The sequence below is a fragment of the Xyrauchen texanus genome, chromosome 47 (genome assembly GCF_025860055.1).
Source record: "Xyrauchen texanus isolate HMW12.3.18 chromosome 47, RBS_HiC_50CHRs, whole genome shotgun sequence".
NCBI classification, from domain to species: Eukaryota; Metazoa; Chordata; class Actinopteri; order Cypriniformes; family Catostomidae; genus Xyrauchen; species Xyrauchen texanus.
Window position 1 is genome coordinate 4369337 of NC_068322.1, and position 25120 is coordinate 4394456.

Consider the following 25120-nt stretch of genomic DNA (forward strand, 5'->3'; position numbering starts at 1 on the left):
AGAAAATCAGCATCTGTCTAATCTGAAACTGAGTGGATACTGCCTTTAGGAAATTAATGACCAAATAAAAAGTGCATTAAAACCCTTACAAATACACAATGTTGCTTAATTTTATATTGCCAGCAAAATCATCACAAACATATTGTGAATATTCAAAATATTGGCCAGTCCTATTTATTATCGAAGTAATTTACAACATATTTGACTTCACTTTAATTGAGTTTCAATTTATGGCTATTTGTGTTTATTTTCGTCGTTCATGAATTTAAGAATTTTTATATTTTAATTATAACGTAAATACAATTGTTATTAAATTCACCGACATTAGTATGTACTTCATACAGCAAAATGGCCAGAAGTCACAATGCTGACATTATTTTGTGAAGAGCAATCACTAACCTCTGCCAGCAGCACTATTCTCTTTCCATCCGGCCAGATCACATGGTCCACCTGCGACCTCACTCGCTCCCAGGTCAGCTCAGGGGTCCGCAGACTAGCCTGAAACATTTGAAGAAGAGTTGAAGAATAAAGACATACAATCCACAAATATACCGTATGCACATTCCTATTCAGTAAACATCAACTATATGTACTGTCACTCGCATTTACAGATACACTTGAAAACGCTTTGATGCTCTTAAAGACAGCTGGGTGATTATGAGGTTTGCTCACCACGTCAATCTCAGTGTTGGAGTGGCCCATGTTGCAGACGATACAGCCGTTCTTCATGCGGTCCATGTACTCTCTTACTACCACGTTTTTATTGCCTAAGAACACCAAAACCACAACCATAAATGAGAACCAGTGCACTGATATCAGTTCTCTAAAAAGCTTCTTGGTTTAGAGGGTGAAATAAATATGGGAAAGACATTGCTCTGAAAATGCTCTGAGAGCACCACAAAATATCACTCATTCTCCATTCACTCTGTTTTTTTCCAACTTAACAACTAAATAGATCAAATGTCCAAAGAAGTCACTTGCTAATCAGTCAACATGCATTTACCACTGTAGATACAGTAATTTAATCTGCAACAGCAAATAAACCTGCAAAATAAAATGTGATTTATAAACTACTTGTCTTCTAGTTCTTTACTGGAGTGGTGAATATTTGCTTATCAGTGTCTTTGTAATTTTCAGAAACAATCTTGTCAAACTGCATTTAATTGAAATTCAAGACTGACAGCAGCTCAGGAGAAACTCTGCAATGGGCATAATAACCTGAAGTGTGTCTTCTATGCCAAAACCACTCTACTAATGACAAGTATTTGTATTTTCTGTATGCTAAACAGGGCCCCTTATTATGCAATGGGAGTTAAAATGCAATTATAAAAACTCTGAATGCTGGCATGACCAAGACTGCTTAAAAACAAAGCCATTAAGTCTAACAGTTTGGTAGTCTTCATGTAGTTGAAAACTTTGACAGTATGGAAATTAGACAGTTTTTTTGAAGGTATTTTGCTGTATAAGCCATTGAATATCTAATGTAGGTGGTTGCTAGGGTGTTCTGGATGGTTGCTAGAGAATTGCTATATGGCTGCCAAGATGTTCCTCGTGTTTACTAGGCAGTTGCTAAGGTATCTGGGGTTTCTCCTAGGGTGTTGCTCAGCAACTGCTAAGGTGAGTGGTTGCTAGGGCATTCCTAGTAGCTTTCCAATATGTTGTGCAACAGAATGACAGATAGGTCGATCAATAGATAGATTGAACGGCAAAACATCAGACAGATAGATAGAACGATATAAAAAAAGACAGACAGACAAGATGATAAATAGACAGATAGATGCAATGCAGTCAGTCTTGTAAACACTGAGGTAAATTCACCTGTGCAGGTTATAATGATGTCGACCTGTCGGATGACTTCATTAAGTTTAACAAGCCTGAAGCCGTCCATACTGTGTGGCAATTCAAAACACGGATTAGAGAGAGGTCACGTTTAAAAAGGAACAAACACCTTTTAAACAAGAGCTGCCATTCATGAGAAGAAAAAAAGAAAACCTAAATGGTGTGCCATAAATGATTACAGAACAATTGACAACAGTTATCTGCAGTGAAATCATGCTGTAGAGAAAATGCAGATTCAGGGAAAGTTCCTGAGGGCTCACCAGGCTTGTAAGGCACAGATAGGGTCAATCTCAGTGACATAGACAATGGAACCCATCGCTTTGAGAGCAGCACAGCAGCCTTTCCCCACCTAATAACACATAACAAATCTGTGAGATACATAAGGATCCAACATGATTACACAGTGTTCCAAAATCCACATTGTTTGTTGTTCCCTGAAAAGCTATTAATATCAACCAATTCAATCAATCTTGAAGTACAGTGCCCTCTATTGGCTGTCTCTGGTATCTTCCTAATTATGCAGTAATGCAGCAGTGCAGTGGATGTGTGATCACCAAAAGAGATTGACAGTATCTCACTTGCTGCAATACAACAAGCGGGTAGAATGGCAAATAGAATGAAGCATGTCCTAATATTGTCAGGGCTTAGCAGCTTGTCTTTAATCGGTCAGGTACAATGGGTCTTCAGTATGGTGCATTTTCAATTTAGTTCAATCTAAGGCTATTGAAGTTTCTCAGTGTCATTCCAGTGTTAATGTCCAGACTGCTGCAGAAGCAGCACAGTGATGGTGTGTTGCTGGTTATTTTGGCATCTTCGGTCAGGATGGACAAATTAACAGTTTGTGATTACTGTATAAGGTTTTCATTTAATTCATTTTGCATGGCCAGGTTGATATTTATATGTCCAACAACTTTGTAATTCTGTGGCTATGTCCAAAATCTTTGTAATTAATGCATTTACACTCCAGTAAGATCAAGAACATTCTGGCATTTAAAAGTCAAATGAAGCAGGTCAACACCGCGTATCATTGGAAACAGTAGTAAGAAAGCCACCTAATGATCTCACCTCTCCATATCCACACACCACCACCTGCTTCCCTCCGAACATCACATCTGTGGTTCTCTTTAGACTGAAACAAAACACATTCAAAAATTTTTTATATATATATATATATATATATATATATATATATATATATATATATATATATATATATATATATATATATATATATGTTTACACACACACACACATATATATCCACACATACACACACACACACACACACACCAGCCACAACATTAAAATTGTTTAATATTGTGTAGGTCCCACTTGTGCTGCCAAAACAGCACCAAATCGCATGTCAGAATAGCATTCTTGAGACGCTATTTTTCTCACCATAATTGTACAGAGCGGTTATCTGAGTTACCGTAGACTCTGTAATTTTGAACCAGTCTGGCCAATCTCTGTTGACCTCTCTCATAAACAAGGCATTTCCATCAACAGAACTTCCGCTCACTGGATATTCTTTGTTTCTGGCACCATTAGGAGTAAATTCTAGAGACTGTTGTGTGTGTGAAAATCCCAGGAGATCAGCAGTTACAGGTATATTCTAACCAGCCCATCTGGCAACAACAATCATGCCTTGGTCAAAATCATTGAGATCGCATTTTTTCCCCCATTCTGATGGTTGATTCTCCTAACCCGTATCTGCATGATTTTATGCCCTGCACTGCTGCCACATGATTGGCTGATAAGATAATCACATGGATGATTGTTGGTGCCAGATGGGCTACGCTGTACAATTGTGGGGTTGGTGCTGTTTTGGAGGCACGAGGGGGACCTACACAATATTAGACAGGTGGTTTTAGGTGATTTATTCAGTTAAAAGCCATTATGATTGACAAACCCATCCAAGATGGACTCCCGGCAACAGTACAAGTTGTCAAATTTCTGCTTGGTCACAGAGTCATTGACGTTCATTGCGGGCACACACAACTTGCCAGCCTTGGACAGCTGGTATAGCCTGGAAAAACAAATTATTATTAGCATATATAATTTTAAATGAAACTGTACAATTGATCTATACTCACACTAAAAAAAAGTTACACATGTCGTTATGTATCTTATTAAACAGAACATGCTTGTCTGAATATGTGAACATGTGCCAATTCCACTACTTGTCACTAGATGGAGACATGCTCATGTGATAAGGAGATATAGGGTCTCTAAATTATTGTCCAGTAATTATATTCATTAAACACAGAAAATTTAACATTTTTAATTCATAGCATGACTATTGAACTGATCTTGACTGATACAGATATCAAATACAACACTGGTGAAAATCATGAGCTCATTGTTGGTTTCTCACCTGTGAACTCCAGTCACACTCTCCTCTACGATGCCTTTGATCTTCTTGAACATGTTGGGATATTTCTTATAAATCCAGTGGGTCAAATCTCCTCCATCATCTAAAATCTAAAAGACAGAATCTATTGAGACCCTGAATGGTCTTAATATTTCGCATAAATCAAGTCTATCAATGTAAAAGTAGAGGGGGGCCTGGGAAGCTCAGCTAGAAAAGATGCTGACTATCACCCACGGAGTCGCGAGTTCAAATCCAGGGCGTGCGGAGTGACTCCAGCCAGGTCTCCTAAGCAACCGAATTGTCCCTGTTGCTAGGGAGGGTGGAGTCACATAAGGTAACCTCCTCGTAGTCGCTATAATGTGGTTCGCTCTCGGTGGGGCACGTGGTGAGTTGTGCATGGATGCCGTGGAGAATAGCGTGAAGCCTCCACACGTGTTATATCTCCTCGGTAACGCACTCAACAAGCCACGTGATAAGATGCGCGGATTGACAGTCTCAGGCGCGGAGGCCACTGAGATTTGTCCTCCACCGCCCCCGGATTGAGGTAAGTCACTACGCCACCATGAGGTAACTTAGAACGCACTGGGAATTAGGCATTCCAAATTGGGGAGAAAACTTTTAGACAAAAACAATTTTAAGTGGAGGATAAGTTGTTACCATGTTGGGCTGCCAGCCCTCCACATTAACACAGCGATCGATACACCACCAGAAATCATCCTCTGACTCGCCCTTCCAGGCAAATACTGAGAAACCTGCCAGAGAGATGATAGAGGGGTTAATCAGGCCCAACAAAAGAGATAGAGATGAGCAGATGAGGAAGGGAAAGAGGCATACCTCCCTCAGCCAGGGCAGCAGCTACCTCGTTTTGGGTGGAGTAGATGTTACAGGCAGCCCACCTACACTGAGCGCCCAAAGCAGAGAGGGTTTCCATCAACACCTAGAAAAAAAAATACAACAAACTTTACTATGTACTTTGGAAATATAAGGGTGCTGCTTCAACTTCGGGCATTTTGAGCACAGTAGACTTCTAGAAAGTATTCCGGTTGACAGATTTCACACTCTCACTAGTTTATTTAATTTGTCTTAATTTGACATTTTCACACTTTTGTTGTCTTTGTTAACAAGTACAATAACTTTTGTTAAAACCTTATTAGAGGCTAAATTGTTTGTTTGGTGTGGTGGAAATGATGTCACAACTCTGGAAGTCATAATTTTGGAAGAAATTATACAGGTGAAACTCGAAAAATTAGAATATTGTGCAAAAGTTCATTAATTTCAGTAATTCAACTTAAAAGGTGAAACTAATATATTATATAGACTCATTACAAGCAAAGTAAGATATTTCAAGCCTTTATTTGATATAATTTTGATGATTATGGCTTACAGCTTATGAAAACCCCAAATTCAGAATCTCAGAAAATTAGAATATTACATGAAATCAATAAAAAAAAAAAAGGATTTTAAATACAGAAATGTCGGCCCTCTGAAAAGTATAATCATGCATATGTACTGAGTACTTGGTTTGGGCCCCTTTTGTATTAATTACTGCCTCAATGCGGCGTGGCATGGATGCTATCAGCCTGTGGCACTGCTGAGGTGTTATGGAAGACCAAGATGCTTCAATAGCGGCCTTCAGCTCTTCTGCATTGTTTGGTCTCATGTCTCTCATCTTTCTCTTGGCAATGCCTGATAGATTCTCTATGGGGTTCAGGTCAGGCGAGTTTGCTGGCCAATCAAGCACAGTAATACCATGGTCATTGAACCAGGTTTTGGTACTTTTGGCAGTGTGGGCAGGTGCCAAGTCCTGCTGGAAAATGAAGTCAGCATCTCCATAAAGCTTGTCTGCTGAAGGAAGCATGAAGTGCTCTAAAATGTCCCGGTAGACGGCTGCGTTGACTCTGGACTTAATAAAGCACAGTGGACCAACACCAGCCGATGACATGGCTCCCCAAACCAACACAGACTGTGGAAACTTCACACTGGACTTCAAGCATCTTGGATTGTGTGCCTCTCCATTCTTCCTCCAGACTCTGGGACCTTGGTTTCCAAATGAGATGCAAAATTTGCTCTCATCAGAAAAGAGGACTTTGGACCACTGAGCAACAGACCAGTTCTTTTTTTCTTTAGCCCAGGTAAGACGTTTGACATTTGAAGCCCATGTCCAGGACCCGTCTGTGTGTGGTGGCTCTTGATGCAGTAACTCCAGCCTCAGTCCACTCCTTGTGAAGCTCCCCCACACATTTGAATGGCCTTTTCCTGACAATCCTCTCCAGGCTACATTCATCCCTGCTGCTTGTGCACCTTTTTCTTCCACACTTTTCCCTTCCACTTAACTTTCTATTAATGTGCTTTGATACAGCACTTTGAGAACATCCAACTTGTTTTGCAATTACCTTTGAGGCTTTCCCTCCTTGTGGAGGGTGTCAATGATGGTTTTCTGCACAACTGTCAGGTCAACAGTCTTTAGTGCTCCATGATTGTGAATTCAACTGAACCAGACTGAGAGACCATTTAAAGGCTCAGGAACCCTTTGCAGGTGTTTAGCTGATTAGAGTGTGACACTTTGAGCCTACAATACTGAACCTTTTCACAATATTCTAATTTTCTGAGATTCTGAATTTGGGGTTTTCATAAGCTGTAAGCCATAATCATCAAAATTATATCAAATAAAGGCTTGAAATATCTTACTTTGCTTGTAATGAGTCTATATAATGTATTAGTTTCACCTTTTAAGTTGAATTACTGAAATTAATGAACTTTTGCACGATATTCTAATTTTTCGAGTTTCACCTGTAGATGTCATTTTTTTTTAAATCATAAGTATTGTAATGTTTATGCTTATTTCTAGTGATGTCAAAAGTACAGGTATTTCGGTACCAAGTCAATACTAAAATAAAAAAAAAGATTTCACAATACCAGTGTTTCTGTAGTACCGAACGGCGACTTTATTCAGTCCAAGCGTGCTGTCTGACTGACATGCGGCTGCTGAAAAATGCTCATAGCATATGCTCCGTTACTCCTTTTACACTGACTGAAATGGACAATAAATCGATTTAAAATCGTAATATGTCCTAGTGTGATAAGCTACCTGCTTTAAATGAATGTGTGATGCTGACCGCTCATCCACTGGAAAACTCTACAGACATTGAGAATCATTAACACTGAATGAGATGACTAAGCAGTAGTGATGGGACGTTCATGAATGATTTTTTATGTGACGCAGAAGAACGGGTAGTCTCAGAGAATGATTCGTTCATTTTGTGTTGTTCAATGTAAATAATAAATTTAAATAAATGCATATTTCCTTCAAGCGTTTCAATCAAGGATGCATTGCTTAAGAGTTTTTAATTAGCACCCAACTGAAATCTGTTTTGTTCTTTACCAAATCATGTTTTCCATTTTTTTAAATCAGAACTCTGTTTTAGAGTTTAATTTAATACATCATCAAAATGGTGACTAATCAAATCATTCTTAATTTTAACAAATATAAATAGAACTTTTAAAAATGTCATTGCATTTTTTTTGCCAAACTTTTATTCAACAGCTGTCTTGCTTGTGATATATTGCTTAATTATTATTATTATTATGAGTGAATATAAAATGTTACTATATAGTTGTAATATATTTCTGTCACAACTTCTTCAATTTCAGGGCTTATAGTTTGAAACGTGCTTTTATTATGACGTGTATTTTTTACCCGAATCGTCACTTTCCGAATAAACAGTTTGCGACACAGAGACTTTTAAGTCAAGTATGAAATCTCATTTCTATAAACTGGCATTTAAATCTGACAAATGATATGTAGGACACAGTTTTGGAGTGTTTGGATTTTGTGTTTTAGATTACTGGTATTTGTGTATGTGGTAATTTTTAAATGTCATGTTTAAATGTTATTACTGTGAAGCACTTAAGTCAACTCTGTTGTTTTAAATGCTATATAAATAAAGTTGAGTTGGGAATAAAGTGCAAATGCTGTGATTTAATTATATAAATATATTGTTTACATGTGCTGCGTGGTTCACAGTAGATTAGTGCTCTGCTCTGTCATCTGATACATGTCGTGAATGATTCTCAATGTCTGTGGAATTTTCAGTGATTGAGGGGTCGGACTTAAGCATTCATTCAAAGTACGCATCTCATCCACACTAAAATTGCAAACTTTAGTGATCACACAATGACATGTCATGATTTTAATTCGATTAATTGTCCATTTCAGTGTAAGGAGTAACACAGCACATGCTCAAAATTAGCATGTTAAAGCAGTCGTGTCAGTCATAGGGCGTGCTAGTACTGGATTGAGTCGGTGCTCGGTATTGCAGAAAAACTGGTATCTTTACATCATTTTTATTTTAGTATCGACTTGGTACCGAAGTACCGTTACTTTTGACAACACCATGTTGTACTAAATAAAATTTGTTCAAATGTTTTATGTTATATTGAAAAGTATTATGTATAAAAGTAAGTTGTTCTATTTTTACTTGTTAAAGTTGCTAAAAATTAAGAATTCATTTGATTAGATAACATTTTGATGATGAAATTAAATGGAATTCTGTAAAAAATACAAAATAAAATGGAAAACACAAGATTTGGGAAAAAAAAATATTATTTCAATATAGGGCCCTACTTAAAAACACTTAAGCAACGCATACTTAATTGAGAAACATTTGAAGGAAACATGCATTTCTTTTAAAGTATTATATATATTGAAATTTAACTTTAAATAGGGTAAAGCAGTGTCTTCAATGGCACATTACCAAATTTGCTGTGGTATTGAAAATTGGCATCAAGAACCATGAAATGTCACTGGTACCAGTACAGACCACTGAAATTTTGGTATTGTGACAGCTAATTATTTCATTCTTTTTTTTTTTTATGTCTGTCTGTGGGAGAAAGAGTGTGGTGAAGGATCATCACCTGGCTGGCATAATGACTAACAGCTGTTTCTTGTTGGGGGAGGGAGACTTTAAAATGCCACAAAAAACACCAGAGAAGAGACAGCGAACAGAGAAGCGGTGTCTTGTCTTTATGTTTAAAGAACTGTGTTTATGGTAGTGGCCCACAAGAGGCAATTTTCTGTTATTTTTGTGAGAAAGAGGGAAAATAAAACCCAGTCAGAGACTGTTCCACTGCCTCCCGCCTCCTCCATTTTTTGATGGAACCTCTTACTGTATCACACATAATTGTTTTTATTTTAAAGTTTAATATTGAAATAATTCTCTGTTTGGGACAAGGCTAAAACAGTAAAATAAATATATTAGGCTTTTATTTTTAATTCCTATATTAAAAATGATGGTCTGGTAAAAGTCTGATTGAAAGTCAGTTTTCAAGTGATCTTCATATAATAAAAAGTTGAAATCTGTTTTAATAAAAATCAACCCCTGTCAGAATAAGAAATGTGTGTGTTTGTGTGTGTGTGCTTGTTTTACTACACTTTTCTTCAACATTCCCATAAATATAGAACAAGTAAAACTTCTAAAACTGCCTTGTGTGGTCCTCACCAGTAAACAAAGTTCATAAATGGGCCAAATAATTATTTACAATGTCAAAATGCAATAAGGAGCTGGAATTATAGTGTAATGCAAGTCAATTTAATTCACTTAATAAATAGCTAAACAACACATCAAGAGTAGGCACAAGTATATGTATGTTTAAGTGCGTGTGTGTGTGTGTGTGTGTGTGTGTGTGTGTGTGAGCGTGTATTTATCACTTTGTGGGGACCAAATGTCCCCATAAGGATAGTAAAACCCGAAATGTTTGACCTTGTGGGGACATTTTGTCGGTCCCCATGAGGAAAACAGCTTATAAATCATACTAAATTATGTTTTTTGAAAATGTAAAAATGCAGAAAGTTTTCTGTGAGGGTTAGGTTTAGGGGTAGGGTTAGGTTTAGGGGATAGAATATAAAGTTTGTACAGTATAAAAACCATTATGTCTATGGAAAGTCCCCATAAAACATGGAAACACAACATGTGTGTGTGTGTGTGTGTATGTAGGACACTTACAGCGGTCTGTGCAGTGATGTGCGTGCAGCCCACAATTTTGGCTCCAGCCAATGGCTTCTCTCCCTGAGCTCTCTTCCTTAATGCCATGAGAGCAGGCATCTCTGCAAAAGCACAAACACACAGATAGATCATTAACAAGTGGCTGTAATGGGTTAATCTACAGCCCATGAAAGACTCATAAACACAAAAAAGCAGGGTAATTTTGAGCTAAAAGTGGCATATACGCAGGCTAACAATGTGTGTGAGTGCACATTAAATTTATGGCCATGTGGTTCTAAGGAGCTGAAGGGGGAGACCTGCTGTCTCACTGTGCACACTGAACATATGGCCCCTCAGCAGCACAGGAAGAACATCAAAACATGCCTCGCTCAATCTCACCCACACTTTTACTTCACACATAAACAAACATAGTGGCTTCACGAGTTGACATGCAAACAACACACAAAGAGTTAGCAGCAATGCAAAATCTGCTGACACCCTCGAAAAGCGTTACAGCTTGTTGGCAAAACATCAAGGGCAACAGGGTTCTTCCTACCTTGCTCTGCGATCTCAATCTCCCTGCGTCCGAAATCAGCCTGTTTGATGTTCTTAATGCAGAAATCTCCGTTGCCCTTCGAGTTCTTCTGCTGCTTGTCGCGGGGTGAGGTCTCATCATCGGAGCTGTCAGTGTACGAAGCGGCTGGGGAATGTAATAAAAAAACAAAACAATATATATATATGTATATCATGTCAAATAAATAAAAATGGTATGATTACAGATGTGCGAAACTACAGTAAATCATTAGAAAAATTACTAGCTGGCCAGTCCCCTGAAGGACTAAATAACTGGTCTTAAGGAAGCACTGTGTAATTATGCTTGTTTTGGGGCAACAGACCTCAATTATATACTTTTCTTAAGGGGCGTTCACAAAGGACATGTTCTTGTGTACAATAAAAACTAGACTGAGTGGAACGGAATGCAGAGTTCCAAAAAGTTGAAGTATTTTTAACTGGCACAATGTCTTGAATGTAACACTTATGGCACAAAGAAGAAAAAAGAAAGCACGCGATGCACCACAACGGCCAAAGACATCTATCTCTATGGCCTGTGTGACACCCCCCCCCCCCCACAGGGCTGTAGAATTTCTGGCTTTTCTGCAGTGTCAATGTAATCCTCTTTAAGAGGCCTGCCAGAGAACCTGCACACAGGAAACCCTTTGTTCACATGACTCACCTGACCACTCACATTAGACCCTTGATGTACTGTGCTAACCTTGCCCACACATTTACAACCTTTGTCACACCAAGCATACCTGACTCATGCTTGACAGAGAGTGTGCAAGGTCCCCGCTAATGTTTCCTGTGTAGTATTTTTCTAAAAGATATTCAAAGCCATCTAATGCACCCAAGTCTACTGGATTATTTACTTTTTACTAGCTATTTATCACAAATTTGTTAGAAATTGTAAAGAGTTTTTTTTGGAACATTAATGTATTTAATCACTGTGTTTAATGATGTTCGCAACTGGTGCACGTGCAACCACATACCTGAGCTGTAGCTGTCAGTAGAAGACTGTGAGATGGAGCGAGACAGAGATCTGCGGCCGATCTTGGTGGGACGTTTGTTAAACTCCTGCTTCTGATCTGCAAACTGGATCTGCAGAGAAAAAGGGTGGAGAAGAGAGAGCAAAACAACTCAAAAAAGGTATTGTGCAGAGTTGTTAAGATTAGATTACAAAAAAAGAGCTTCCATTCTCACTTTAGAAGAGCCAAATGATATTTGAACAATTTCAAAGATTTTCAGAGCTGTAATGCTCTGAGATCATGTTCAACAGCTTGCCTACTACAAAGTGTTAAAATACCAAGAAGCAAAAAGCCTTTAAGTATGTAAACAATGACCAGCTTGAACACAATGCTTCAATTCACATATTAAACTGAATACAGCAACATATGCAGGAATAAGCCTTCCGAAACTTTACTCAGAATGTGACAAGGAAATCATTTAAAGCCAACATCCTGCAGGCCTAATCTTTAACTAAATTTGAACTGTCAGGTAGACACTTACTGTTTCCCACAGATAAGGCGCGGTCAATCTAAGCTTTGAGCATGCAAAATTAGTTTGGACGTCATAACAAATACAGGCAACCAGATATGACAACCTCTAATGGTTGTTAAAAAAGTATACAAAATTCAAACTATATATATTAAAAAAAAAAAATACAAATCTACATTTCCATCCCCTTTCCCGCAACACTGTGAACAATGCAGCTTTGAAATTCGTTCTCTTTGTATTTAGGCAAGAAGTTATTCAGAAGTCATTAGTCAAACGTCTTTGATATACAAATTCGTATAGCTCAAAATCCACCAAACGTACTACTTTTTGATATTCAGTGGGAGACAAAACCTCTACGCTTGTGTTTCTGCTCTATTGCGTTAACATGCGTATAAATGGAAGTTCATGAAATGACTGTAATGAAATCTACAACTACATCAGAATCCTTTGAGGGTTGTCACCGACTACAGAGCATCTACGCAAACTGAAAGTCTCAATCAAACTGGTGCTTCTATTAATGGCCTGGCAGCTTGTTGATAGCAATGAGTACGCGCTGCGTGAACCATGAGAGGATTACAGCATGGTGCGGTCATCCCCTGCTCAAGTTATTATCGGAGTCAACAGCAGGAATCAAATCACTCTGCTCCATCAAGAGATTTTAAAAGTGCCACTATTGCATAATGCTGTGACATATCAGAGCCCAATCAACCGCATATCGAGTTATCACAGTGATTAATCTTTGGTCTTTAGATTGAAGCTATAGGAAGTGGTGCTTTAAGAAGGATGGATGGATTTTAGATAGCAAGTAAAACACAGTCATGCAGACGAGTGTGAGGTCCTGACTCAGCCTTTTAAAGACCTTGAATCACACAAGGGTGTCGCTGTGCCCCGAGCTGAACGAACCTAAGCGTGATTGTTACTCAGTGGGGTTTTGCAACAATAGCGCTACAGAGAGGCCTTGAGTCATTTTGTGGGGGAAAAAACACTTACGGACTCTGTGAACTTAAATCTGGCACCTCTTTATCTCTTATCGTTTGAAACAAAAGAGACGAAAGTCTACTGGAACATTTCAATGTACAGGAAATGCAAACACACATTCTCACAGCACATATTGTATGTGCTCACAGGAACAAATGAATGATAAACTGGTAAGAGAAACTTTGTGGTACACTTAGAATCAGTGAGAAATGTGGCACATAACCACAATGGCAGGATACACACATCTAACTCTAGTGAGCTGCCTCGCTATCTACTGCCTACATAAGGAAACATTCTAAATATGGCCACATCCACACTTTTCAGTGCCACAGTTTTCAGTTTCAGCAACACAACTGGCCACATCCACACGCACAACTGATACCAATTGAGTTTGGAGTTAGCGTGTTGCTAAACTAACAGCATGATACTCCACTGGAGCGCAACCGTGCCCTCTCACATTTCAGACGTCTTAGTTCCCTGAAGTGTTTTTCCTCAGTCAATTTTTCCACAGAGATTTTATATCATCCTTCCTTAAAGAGTTCTAAACTATGAACCAAACCAACAAGCTCCGCAGTGAATCCCAAGATTACAAGCTTTGATTTGAAGCAAAAAATTATTTTAAAATTTGACAAAAAGAAAATTAACAACTTTAATGAGGGAAAGAACTACAACCCCATAAATCATTGCAAATGGGGTAATCAAAATAAAAAATTATGTAAATATAATTAACAACTTAAAATCAATGAATCTATAAATATAGAAATAATATAGTTTATAGTAAATATTCACTTATATGCAGGGTTGGGGAGTAACGAAGTACAAGTAACAGGAATACATATTTTAAATACAAAATATAAGTAACGGTATTCCACTACAGTTACAATTAAAATAATTGGTAATTAGAATACAGTTACATTCAAAAAGTATTCTGATTACTGTAGAGATTACTTTGCATTTTATTGTCATTTGTTTCATTTAATATTTAGTCATTTCAGATACAAAACATTTATACATATAAATGATGCGATCCAAAGTCCATTTTTTTACGAGCAGACAGAGAAGTACGTTTGAAGTAAGTTTGGAGCAGAAGAAATAGAAATAAACCTTGTGTAAATTGTCAGCTTTACGCTAAGCTAAAATACTATTTCAAGCATGTTACCAGACATGATCATATTTTTTTTTTTTATCAAGAAAATTCACGTTGGATCATAGTTTCTTATTTCACACCCTCCCCTTAGGAGCGGCTTTAAAAGGGATGCAAACTACTGACCTTTCAGCTAAAATTTATCCATAAGCTAATTTGCCCAAAATAAAATGTTGATAAAATGTTCTACATTTTCCTTCATAAAATGACTTGAAATGGTTACTTTAAGCTTAAACATTTAAAAAAGCTTTTTTTTTTTTTTTTTATACAACAACAAATCAACTGAAAATATATATCTGGAACACCTGCTGACTTTCTCATCTTTTCACCTCTCATGAGTTTGCATCCCTGGAGATCAGAAAATTAGCAAAAGCTTCTCCATACGCAAGCACAAGAACATCACAGGTCTTCTTCAGTGTTTGATATAAACACAGATTAGAAGCACCAACATCTGATGCTCCTTTGATTCAGGTAATCCACTAAAATGCCAGATAATTCTGCTCGAAATGTTGCATTTGTGCTTAGATTAAATTTCAGCTGCATTTGAGAGAATCAACATGCTGTTTTCTTTTGAGCTTTCTTTGTCTTTTCTGACTGTGTTGTGCTTTAATGTCATACAGTACCGGCAGCCATATCACCCTGCATCTCTTTCCTGGTTGCCCACTAAATCTAAGCAGGGTTGAGCCTGGCCAGTAACTGGATGGGAGACCTCCTGGGGAAAACCAAGGTTGTTGCTGGAAGTGGTATTAGGGAGGCCAGCAGGGGGTGCTCACCCTACGGTCTGTGTGGGTCCTAATGCCCCAGTATAGTGACGGGGACACTATACTGTAAAAAAGGCACCATCCTTCGGATGAGATGTTAAACCGAGGTCCTGACTCTCTGTGGTCATTAAAAATCCCAGGACACTTCTCGTAAAGACTAGGGGTATAACCCCCGGTGTCCTGGCCAAATACCCCCCATTGGCCCCTATCTACCATGGCATCATATTAATCTCCATCCCTGAATTGGCTACATAACTATACTCTCTCCACCAATAGCTGGTGTGTGGTGGGCATTCTGGCGCACTATGGCTGCCGTCGCATCATCCAGGTGGATGCTGCACACTGGTGGTGGTTGAGGATATTCCCCCTATACTATGTAAAGTGCTTTGAGTGCCTAGAAAAGTGCTATATAAATGCAAGGAATTATTAATTATTACAGAAACATAGTGCTGTTTATCGTTTTATAAGAGTGATGGCTTCACTGGAGCATTTACCATCGATTAACATCCTCAGAGCTCACAATAGGTCTGTCTTTAAAGGTTATCAATAACAACTGGTCTTGTTTAATAACAACCAATTTGCCTTTGGAAAAAATGTATGGTATTATTTCTTCTGGAACCAGAATTTTACGCTCTATAAGCATAAATATACATAGCACACACAAATAATACTCGATAAAATAGTCAATTGCAGCATATAACACACATTAAAATCATTCTTCCAGAGACACTGAACTTGCACCTTCCTTACAGATCAGGCCTTACAGAGGTCAGCAATGCTTTAAAGAGATTGTGTTGGTGAATCTGTGGAAGAAGCCCCTCTCTCTTGGCAGCCCCCTGTTAATCCATGCTGAGAGCACAGATGGCTCGTGGCCTATTTTCATTCCAGAAGGTTAAGCATACAGCCCCCTCAGGAGAACCTGGAGCACATCACACTAGCCAAGGGCCCGAAGACCACCCCGTCACGTTGTCCACGCTTACCTTCTTAACAGAGGGCTCAGCAATCTCTCCATCCCTCTTTTTCTTCAGCATCACAGAGAAAGAAGTGACGAGTGGCAAAGAGGGGAACTGAGAGCTAAAAGAGTAGAACCGGCATGGGGTAACGGTCATCTTATACCTGCTTTACGTGTGGCCAGTTCAAACTTATCCCATGGCCTGTGCAGCACAATGCTGTTTTTCTTTGCGACTTTATTGTCCATCTATCTTTTAATTGTTAAGAGTCTGGCATGCTTCTGGTCAGTGTTGGCAAAATGTGTGTTTATGTTTGAGGATTTGAGGGTGGCAGTTTATGAGGTGATTACGGTCTCATGCGCAAGATAAAGAAACATGCCAAGGACACACACACACCCCAATGGCCCTGACAAAGAGCTCTTTGTGTCTCAGGTCTTAGAATATATGACCAGGAGGGGACAGATCGGATGTACCAGAAAGACAATTACTCAGGAGTGTTCTAGAGTTCTTTAACCCCACATTTATGACTTCAAGCTAAACTGCAAGTGTGGACCCTCACTAGTAAAATGTGCCAAGACTTTACAAACACTGTTATTTCAATATTGTAAGAGAGACAAATTACTGATCAATATTTTTATGGCCTATTTACTGTATGAAAACAGAGCCAATAGAAAGAATCAATGAGCTGGAGAGAGTCATCTTCTTGTCTATTCAAGCACTAAAGTGTTGGATTTAAAACTTCTCCGTTTGAGTCACTTAAAAGAAAAAAAATATGCATTACACACAAGAAAGCATATTGATCTCTAATATCTGCAAAGTAATTTAATTATTTTGTGTATTTGTAGATTGAAATTTGCACAACAAACCCAAGTGCACCAGTGTATGCACACTTTTTCCAGCCACCTTGGTTACAGAAGTATTTTTCCCATTATTTAATTCTGTAGGGATTTAAAAAAATCTTTCATAAGTGTTCTAGCACATGAACTAAACCAACTAGCTCCAAGGCAAATCACTACATTACAATCTTTGATTTAAAGAAAAAAACCAAAAAATAAACAGACAAAAAGACAAAGATACAAGACAAGAAGTATAATCACGTGGCACTGCGAATGAAAGGGGTTGATTTGAAAATGATAGAAAAACAAAACTATTGATTTAAAGCTTTGATTATAAATATAGAAACAATACGTTTTAGTTTCATTGCAAAATAGTCAGATATATATACAAAGTGTATACAAGAAGTTTGCAAGTGTAGGGGAGACCAATGATCTTTTACAGTGCATCATTGGGTTGAGCGGTCGCAGCAAGGCTCTTTTGGTGCACATTGTTTACCGCAATTCTCTGATTGGGGATCTTTCTCTTTAGGATCATAGGTAGTGTAGTTCATCACCAGCAAGTAAACAATATTTTTAAACAATGATGTAGAAATAACTTGGACTGATAGCTTCATCAGAAGCATATACAACCGATTAACAACCTCTGAGCTTACAGTAGGTCTCACTTTAAAGGTTAATAAGTTATCGTTAAAATTAATTCACTTATGAATATGATTTTACTTCCAGAATCACACATTATAAACCTCAGCACTCAAGGGAGTGATAGTTTCCCTCATGTCTGTGCCATTAAACAGGATCTTATTCACTTAGCAAGCCATAAACAAATCAACATTAACTAATTTGTTCAGTAAACTTGTTCTACGTGCTCTGCCATAGTAGTACTGATCTGACAGTTAAAATGAACAATGCTAGAGCACCCCTTGTGGCAAGGCTGAAAATGCAACACGTTGCTTTTTAAATTATGGTCTGGCATATACTGAAAAAAAAAAAATCTAGCTTACATAGCTAGAAGCGTTTATGTTTACAAACTTGCATAAACAATGTTTCGGGCATAAAAACGCAAGTGCTTGTAGAATGAAGACTATGGTTGGTCAGGTGCAGTCAGGGACAGAAGATTGCATCTGATCTGGGGTAGCTCTCTCCATCTGAATGAGGAAATCAGGGTTCATTTGAACAAAAAGCACCAGTATTTCTGTCTTTGCAGACAAATCTCATTGCACTGATGTGGCAGACAAAAACACAAACTCACTTGTACTGTCTTGGAGTACAGTGCACTCATAATCAGATATGCCTACAGTGCACACATAATCAGATATGAGTTCACTGTTAGAACAGCAAGCTTATTCAGAGGAAATCGCATTATAAGTAGTCTAGTCCCCAGATGGTTTATGAACAGCTATAAAAAGCAGCAATGCGCCTAAAAATTATGCAATATGCATTGGTCATCATCCAAAAAGGACAAGGTTTTAGAAAAGGATTATCATATCCAGGCTGTGACAGAGGCATGTGACATTTTGTTTTCTTTCTAGATAACAATGAACATCGTGTCAAAAGAGAAAGAGATATTTTAATCTTCCAGGTACGATGAATGGATTTTTGCATAAAAATAAATAAATAAATAAATAAATAGGCAAAAGGTTACATTGCTGAGAATGGGACAAAGGCCCTACTGTACGTTACTGAGGAAAGAATCAGGCCAAAAGAGCAGCACTTACATGAAAAAAAAAAGCCTTACATAAGAGAGAGAGAGACAATTGAAGCACGTTAACGTTGCATTTCAGTGCTACTATTAAGAGCTGCAATGATTATAGAATACAGAAGAGAGAAGCAATCAAATTTCCTTTGATCAGACATCTAAGCCTTCACAGTCCTTGCATGTTTTTCACTGCAAGCTTCCGCAATGTGAACACAAGCACATTTCAAGCTGCAGGGTGCAGATGACTTGATTACTCATTTGTTAAAATGCTGACTCATTTTGTGATGTAACTCAGATTGTGGCTCGGTTTCAAACCTTAGTGAGATGACAATCAAGACTATTACTTTACTATAAAGGTGAATTAATGCAGTGATGTAGTAGCAATGTTGTCCTGTCAGCAACAACAAAGCTGCACTTGGATCTATTTTGTCATTGAGTAGGGGTGGGTAAAAATATAGTTTTTCCCGATTAATCGCGATCTTCATTTGAACAATCTCAATATCGATCTTTCATTCAATGCACAACCCTCTACTACAATGAGAGGAAATCACTCTCATTTGCAACCAAATTTCGCATCAAGCTAAAATTCATATTTATTGGCAACTAGCTGGTAAATGTTTACATTTCACTCATCAGTAACTGTGTAGTTTAGTAGTGAAGTCTTCAGCAGCAAGATCCTTTCACAACGTGTTGGGAGTAAAAGTTGCTCCGTGTAATGCGTGTCCAAGACGAGATCCACGCAACTCATTTGTCATTGAATAGTCTCTTTAATACCCTTTCTGTTCTTTACAGTCAGTTGTTGATCAAAAACTACTACAAAAAAAAGATTTAATTTTAATCATGCATCGCACAAAAAATGAGCCACAAAAAAAAGACATTTGAATCCTCTCTAGTTAACATGCGCTCATTTAATAAAGAAATGCCACTTTTTGTTAAACAGACAGTACCGGTTTTAGCACATGTTTAGCAAATCAATGTAAATACTTGCAAATAGTACAAGTTATGCAATTTAACAATAAATGTAACAAAAATAATATATGAAATATTAGATCTTATTTATTGATTGAATACATAATTTTTGTAATTTTTATAAAGCCAAAATGTGACCAAAATCCAGCGCGAGCATCAATCTCCTGACAGTTTAAATGGCCTAGATCGCCTGCTTGGACTGAAAAGTTAAATGTGACAGGAAACTGTTGAGGAGTGACTGTTAGAATACGTGCTTTATAGGTAAATAAATGAGCGCCACATGATGCTGGATCTGCTCAAGGTGTGTGAGCTTGGGTTACTACATCTGTTTAAACGTGATATTTACATATTTGCAGATGGTATTTGATATTAGTTTTATTGATATTTGCCTTTTTATCATAAGACAAGACAGTTAAGTTACAGGGAACTGTTTAGAAGAGAGAGGGAGAATGAAACTGGCAAGCACTTTTACATTATGAGCTCAAAAGCATCTGCCGTAGCTATGATATGTGGACCGTTTAAATTACAATGTTGCACACTGGTCTATTATTGTAGCAACATGATGTCAAGAAACAACAAAACAAACCGTGACTGGTCGTTTACATGTTTCAGTCCCTTCACATGCAAGCAGGCAATTCTTGGCGCTCTCAAGAAACAAATTGGCCAAACGGGAAAATGTATTGAAGAATCGTTACCCAGCTCTTGCTAAACAATGACTGTTCATGGTAGGGTTGCAATGTATACCTGTACTAACAAAATATTGCGATACCAAAAAAAAAAAAAGGTACAATATTATATTGTTGCTAATTTCTGTACCATTTTACAGTATGTTGCCATTAGCAAACTATTATGAGATGTTAAAGTTTTGAGATGAAATCATTGATAATTAAAAAAACAAAACAAAAAACAGCAGATAGGTGTCATTTAAATAAATAATTCACTGCATGCAACAGAATGAATGAGAGGTGCAACTCTGCTCTATCTACTTCACACACACACACACACACACACACACACACAAATGCAATACACACTACTGTGCTTGATTTTCATGCAGTGTGTTTAGTGTATAAAAGGTTGTGAACACTCAAATCTCCTTCTCCGGAACAGCTCAGAGATTTACAGCATTAATGGGAAGCTTGATTTATCTAACCAGTCAAAAAAAGGACTCAAACATCTGTCAGAAAAAAGTCCAGCTAAAATGAAAGCTCCAAGCATGAAAATTGAAGACAGAAAAATATAACTAGTTTATACAAATGTAATATCCAAAAAATAGCAATAATACTCATAATAACAGTAGTATAATATTAAATGGCTGTAAGCAATATTATAAAAGTATACTGAATATCAGCATGATGTGATTCAGCCATAGCAGCCTAGTGTCTGAGGTAATCAGATTTTTTTTCCATTAATGTTTTCATCAATACTGTAAAGCTCTGTTATGCAGCATTTTATTTGACCAAAAATAAAATGTACATTTGTTAAAAATGTATTATTATTTTTTCATTTGAGTAAAGCTCCATGTATTAATCATAAGATTTAATTAAAACATTTAACATGGAATCCAGAAAAATGTTAATGAAAAACACAAGACATGTAAGACATTATGCAGTACTTTTAAATAAAGTAATTTCTGTGTAATTTAGGATACTTTTTAGGTGTTATTTGTTGCCTGTTACCGAGGTACCAGGGCCGGCCAAAATTTTTGTATCAGAGCAAACCTAGTAGAGGACTGTGCACAAGAGGTAATGGTATGCTGAAAACTTTGGTTATAAAAATAACAGCATACGCCTTGCGATCAACTAAATGTTCATTTTTAGGTGAACTACTCCTTCAACCCTACATAATTTAGTTAAGTTTTTGTTTTTTTTGAAGGGGGGTTCTCCATTTCACATCATCTGAACATACGCTGCAGGGTAGAGCTGCACAGCAACCCCAACAAACAACGATTCAAAAAGCCCCAATCAGCCAGTCGAGCTTAGAGACAATAAACAAGGACACTTGTAATGGAAAATTCACAAGACAAAACAGTTTGGAATTTACTCCTGGACAAAAGGTTGCACATGTACACAAATTCTTACACAATCACAGTAAGGAAGAAAGAAATGTTTCAGCAGGGATGTTAGAACTAATAGACATAGAAGAGGTGAAAATATTACTGCTGGTTTATAGCAGATGAATGGAGAATATCTGCACAGGAAATAAATAATGCTGAATAAAAAGGGTTCAGACAAACCATACAAAAAAAAAAATGGCTTCCTCTGACTAGGCCAAAGCATCTAAAAATGTACCCTGTTCCAGTGATGAGAGACATCACTTCTGTAATGGAGCCACTTGAAAGTCAAAAATCCAATACATTGATAGAAAGCTTTTGCTGCAGAAGTTTAGCTCTCGAGATAAAATTAGGGATGGGCATTCATCAATGATTTGGTATTCAAATATTTAAGCTAATAAAAAAAACAAATACTAATTATTTCTATTATTTAAATGAAGGTAAATAATGAGAAAGAGAGGTTGTAAAATGTTTTGTCAAAGTTTGCATCACCATTTAAAATGCTTCTAATTTCATCCAAAACAAGCTTATATTATGTCCTGTTTTTTTTCTTTGTGTGAAAACAAGCAATGCATGAAAACAAAAAACTACAGAATAAAAGCATTAAAACTTATGTAAAGCGAAGAAATAGAAATCGCTAATAAAGTAGACTGACGCAATTAACATACAGGACGACTCGAAACACTCGGCATATAATAGTTGTTTATATTGTATCTCATGTTTTTGTTGAGAAAAACAAGCATATCCACATGCTCAGTAAACTATACTCATATATACACACCAGTTTAAATGATGGAATGTCCCTTACCTCATCCGAGTCTTTCTCGGATGCCATGTTTGTTGTTTACAGAAGCGTCACAGGGATTATGTTGTAACAGGGACGCAGCTTTCTGACAAGCCGCACATATATGAGAGTAAAGTGTACACAACCTATCCAGTACATTTAAACAGGAAACCAGCTTTCTTGCAGTAAGCCACATTCTCGCAATAACCTGATTTTTTTGGTGTCCATCTGAACGTACTGACAGAACGGTTTTCACATCAAATGTGACCAACTTGTGTCCACACTCAATAGCGCCACCCAGTGCATTCTGTAATAACTGAGTTTTAGTTTGTGCATCTCACTGTATATATGGCCAGAACGTTGTGAAATTCGAATAGTATTTTTACTTTTCGAATACTTATTGCAAAATGGATACTCTAGTATTCGACAACTCATGCAAATCCCTAGATAAAAAAATTATGTTTTTTCTCACCCTGAGCTTTTTATTTAAGGAGGGCTGTATCGTGAGTCAGTCAGTGGCCCTGAATGTCTCTGGTTGATCATTACATTAATTATTCATGGTAAATGTGCGTACAGAGATTCACCAGTCATTTTTTTAATCCAGAGTACCTGCAACGACTGAAGCAGATTAGTCTAGGAAATCTGACATTCACATCACTTTGAATATTCACAATTTATTTGCAATTCATTTGCTGCCAATAAAAAATAAAGAAACACTTAGAATCTCATTATGATTTTAATGTGCTTTTCTTTTGGCCATTAAGCTTCCATTGACAACGTCATTAGACATTAGATATTGTATTCATCCTTGTGTTCATCTAGTGAAGAAAGAGGATCTAAAACCAAATCCTCACAAAACAATGTGTAAAACATGCCTTGATTATCCTTTAATGCACCACTGCATCACAAAAAACAGCTGAATGAACTTGAGTCAATATTCCTTTTGCAGACGTTTCAACTGTTAAAAGCCAATTGCTTAACTTTGACATGCTCTGATATCACTGTGGCACAGTGCTCTCTCACTCTATGACATTTTATAGGTTCAAAGACATTTCAACCTCTCTAATGACATTTTCACCAATAAGCCACAGACTTCACAAGCCATAAAGAGACCCTTACAGCGACAACATTTTTACAGTCGGAACAGACAGGGATTTGGGTACAATTAGCGCGGGTAATGTGATACAAAACGGCAAACCGCTCTGACTAATGATGGCAACAGAAATAAAAGAGCCTGGAGGAACAGACACAGAAGATCATCTCAGGATACTTAACATAAGAAAAATCTTTCAACCATTCACATGGCTCAGCTAGTAAATCACACATATTAGCACTATACTAGAGTCAAAATTGGTAAGTACGGGCATATGGAAATACTAAAAGTTTCATTAAAGACACTAGGTTTAACAATGCATAGGTATTAGGGCTGGTTGATATAAAGAATATTTATGATTTTCCCTGATCTCACTGAAAACAATGGGAAAAGTAATAGGCCTAGTAAAACAGCCAGAAGCATAACGGTAATGAGAATTGGGTGGTAAAATGTGCTTAAGTGTCCTGAAAATGTCACAGTGCAAAAACTGTTAATTGTTCTAAATTAGGTTTAGTTTTCCTGATGCAAACTTTCATAATTTTTTGCATTGACTTTTTACATTTTTTTTCCTTGAAAAGTTTAATGAGAATCACCAAAATATTTAATTAAATAAAAATAATCAAGGCATGTTTTCACACTCTTTTCACTACATGAACACAGGAAAGAATGGTATTTGATCTCTTTCATTGACATGCACCAATACAGAACACTGTAATGAATAAGAATGATCCAAACATTTTTCCTGATCCTTTCAACAAATTCTCTTTTTCAAGGCCATTTTTGGACGCTCTTGGGCAGTTTGGGCAGATATTTTTCAATGCAAACAAGCGTCATGACAGTGCAGCTCCTATCTACTTGAATGGGGAAAGGCCAAAATGGTTGGTCAAGATTACGCTAAAAGAACATATTGCAAATAAGCAGTCAAATATTATTGGTCCGAGGCACGTGGACTGCCGGCTTCACTCGGCTGGCTGGCCGGCTGGCCGGCTGGCCGGCTGGCTGGCTGGCTGGCTGGCTGGCTCGTTGCGTTGCGTGCTCCGATCTCCGACGTCGCATCGAACTCGTGCCAGGGGTGCAGGTACAGCGACGCATTAACTCCCACTGCTCTGTTCCTGGAACTGCGAAGATGCCAGCAGGTAGAGACTGGTATCCCGAGGAGAGGTGCGCTCGGTGTTTTAAGGCAGCGGTGATGAGGCTGTATTTTTTCTGTTGACTGCTGGCTGCCACTGGGCGCTCCACTTCTGTTAAAATGAATTGGCCCATCTCTGCTAAATGTTCTCTATTTTGACAAGCAGGAAATGTTCATAGAACAGTGACGTCACTTGACGTCCCCAACGAACAGTCCTTAAAATGGTCTATAACAACACAAACAACATTTGCCTAAATATATTTTACATGAAAAAAGTACCAAATGTGAAATGTTACACAAATACATACATTTTGTGATGACACAAAAAGAATTGTAGAATCAGAGTTTTGAACGAACTTTAATCTAACAGGTGATCAGCTGCTACAGGGCCAGATTCTTATAAATAAGCCATAAGCCAAGTCCTGTTAATAACAAAACACATTCATTCTGCCGTTAGCTGAGACAAGTGCCTCTCATAGCTCCC

At 37.6% G+C, this 25120-nt stretch overlaps 1 protein-coding gene across 1 annotated transcript in view; it reads right to left on the bottom strand.

Moving 5' to 3' along the window:
* LOC127639088 (putative adenosylhomocysteinase 3) overlaps positions 1-25120 on the bottom strand; it is a 48023-nt gene that overhangs the window by 5231 nt on the left and 17672 nt on the right. The window contains exons 2-13 of the mRNA XM_052120930.1: positions 11739-11847; positions 10748-10891; positions 10213-10313; positions 5045-5147; positions 4868-4962; positions 4214-4320; positions 3749-3865; positions 2905-2968; positions 2100-2188; positions 1819-1889; positions 673-767; positions 400-498 (exon numbers count right to left, since the gene is read on the bottom strand). Coding sequence (XP_051976890.1) covers positions 400-498; positions 673-767; positions 1819-1889; positions 2100-2188; positions 2905-2968; positions 3749-3865; positions 4214-4320; positions 4868-4962; positions 5045-5147; positions 10213-10313; positions 10748-10891; positions 11739-11847 — 1194 coding nt within the window. The remainder of the gene's footprint in view (positions 1-399; positions 499-672; positions 768-1818; positions 1890-2099; positions 2189-2904; positions 2969-3748; positions 3866-4213; positions 4321-4867; positions 4963-5044; positions 5148-10212; positions 10314-10747; positions 10892-11738; positions 11848-25120) is intronic.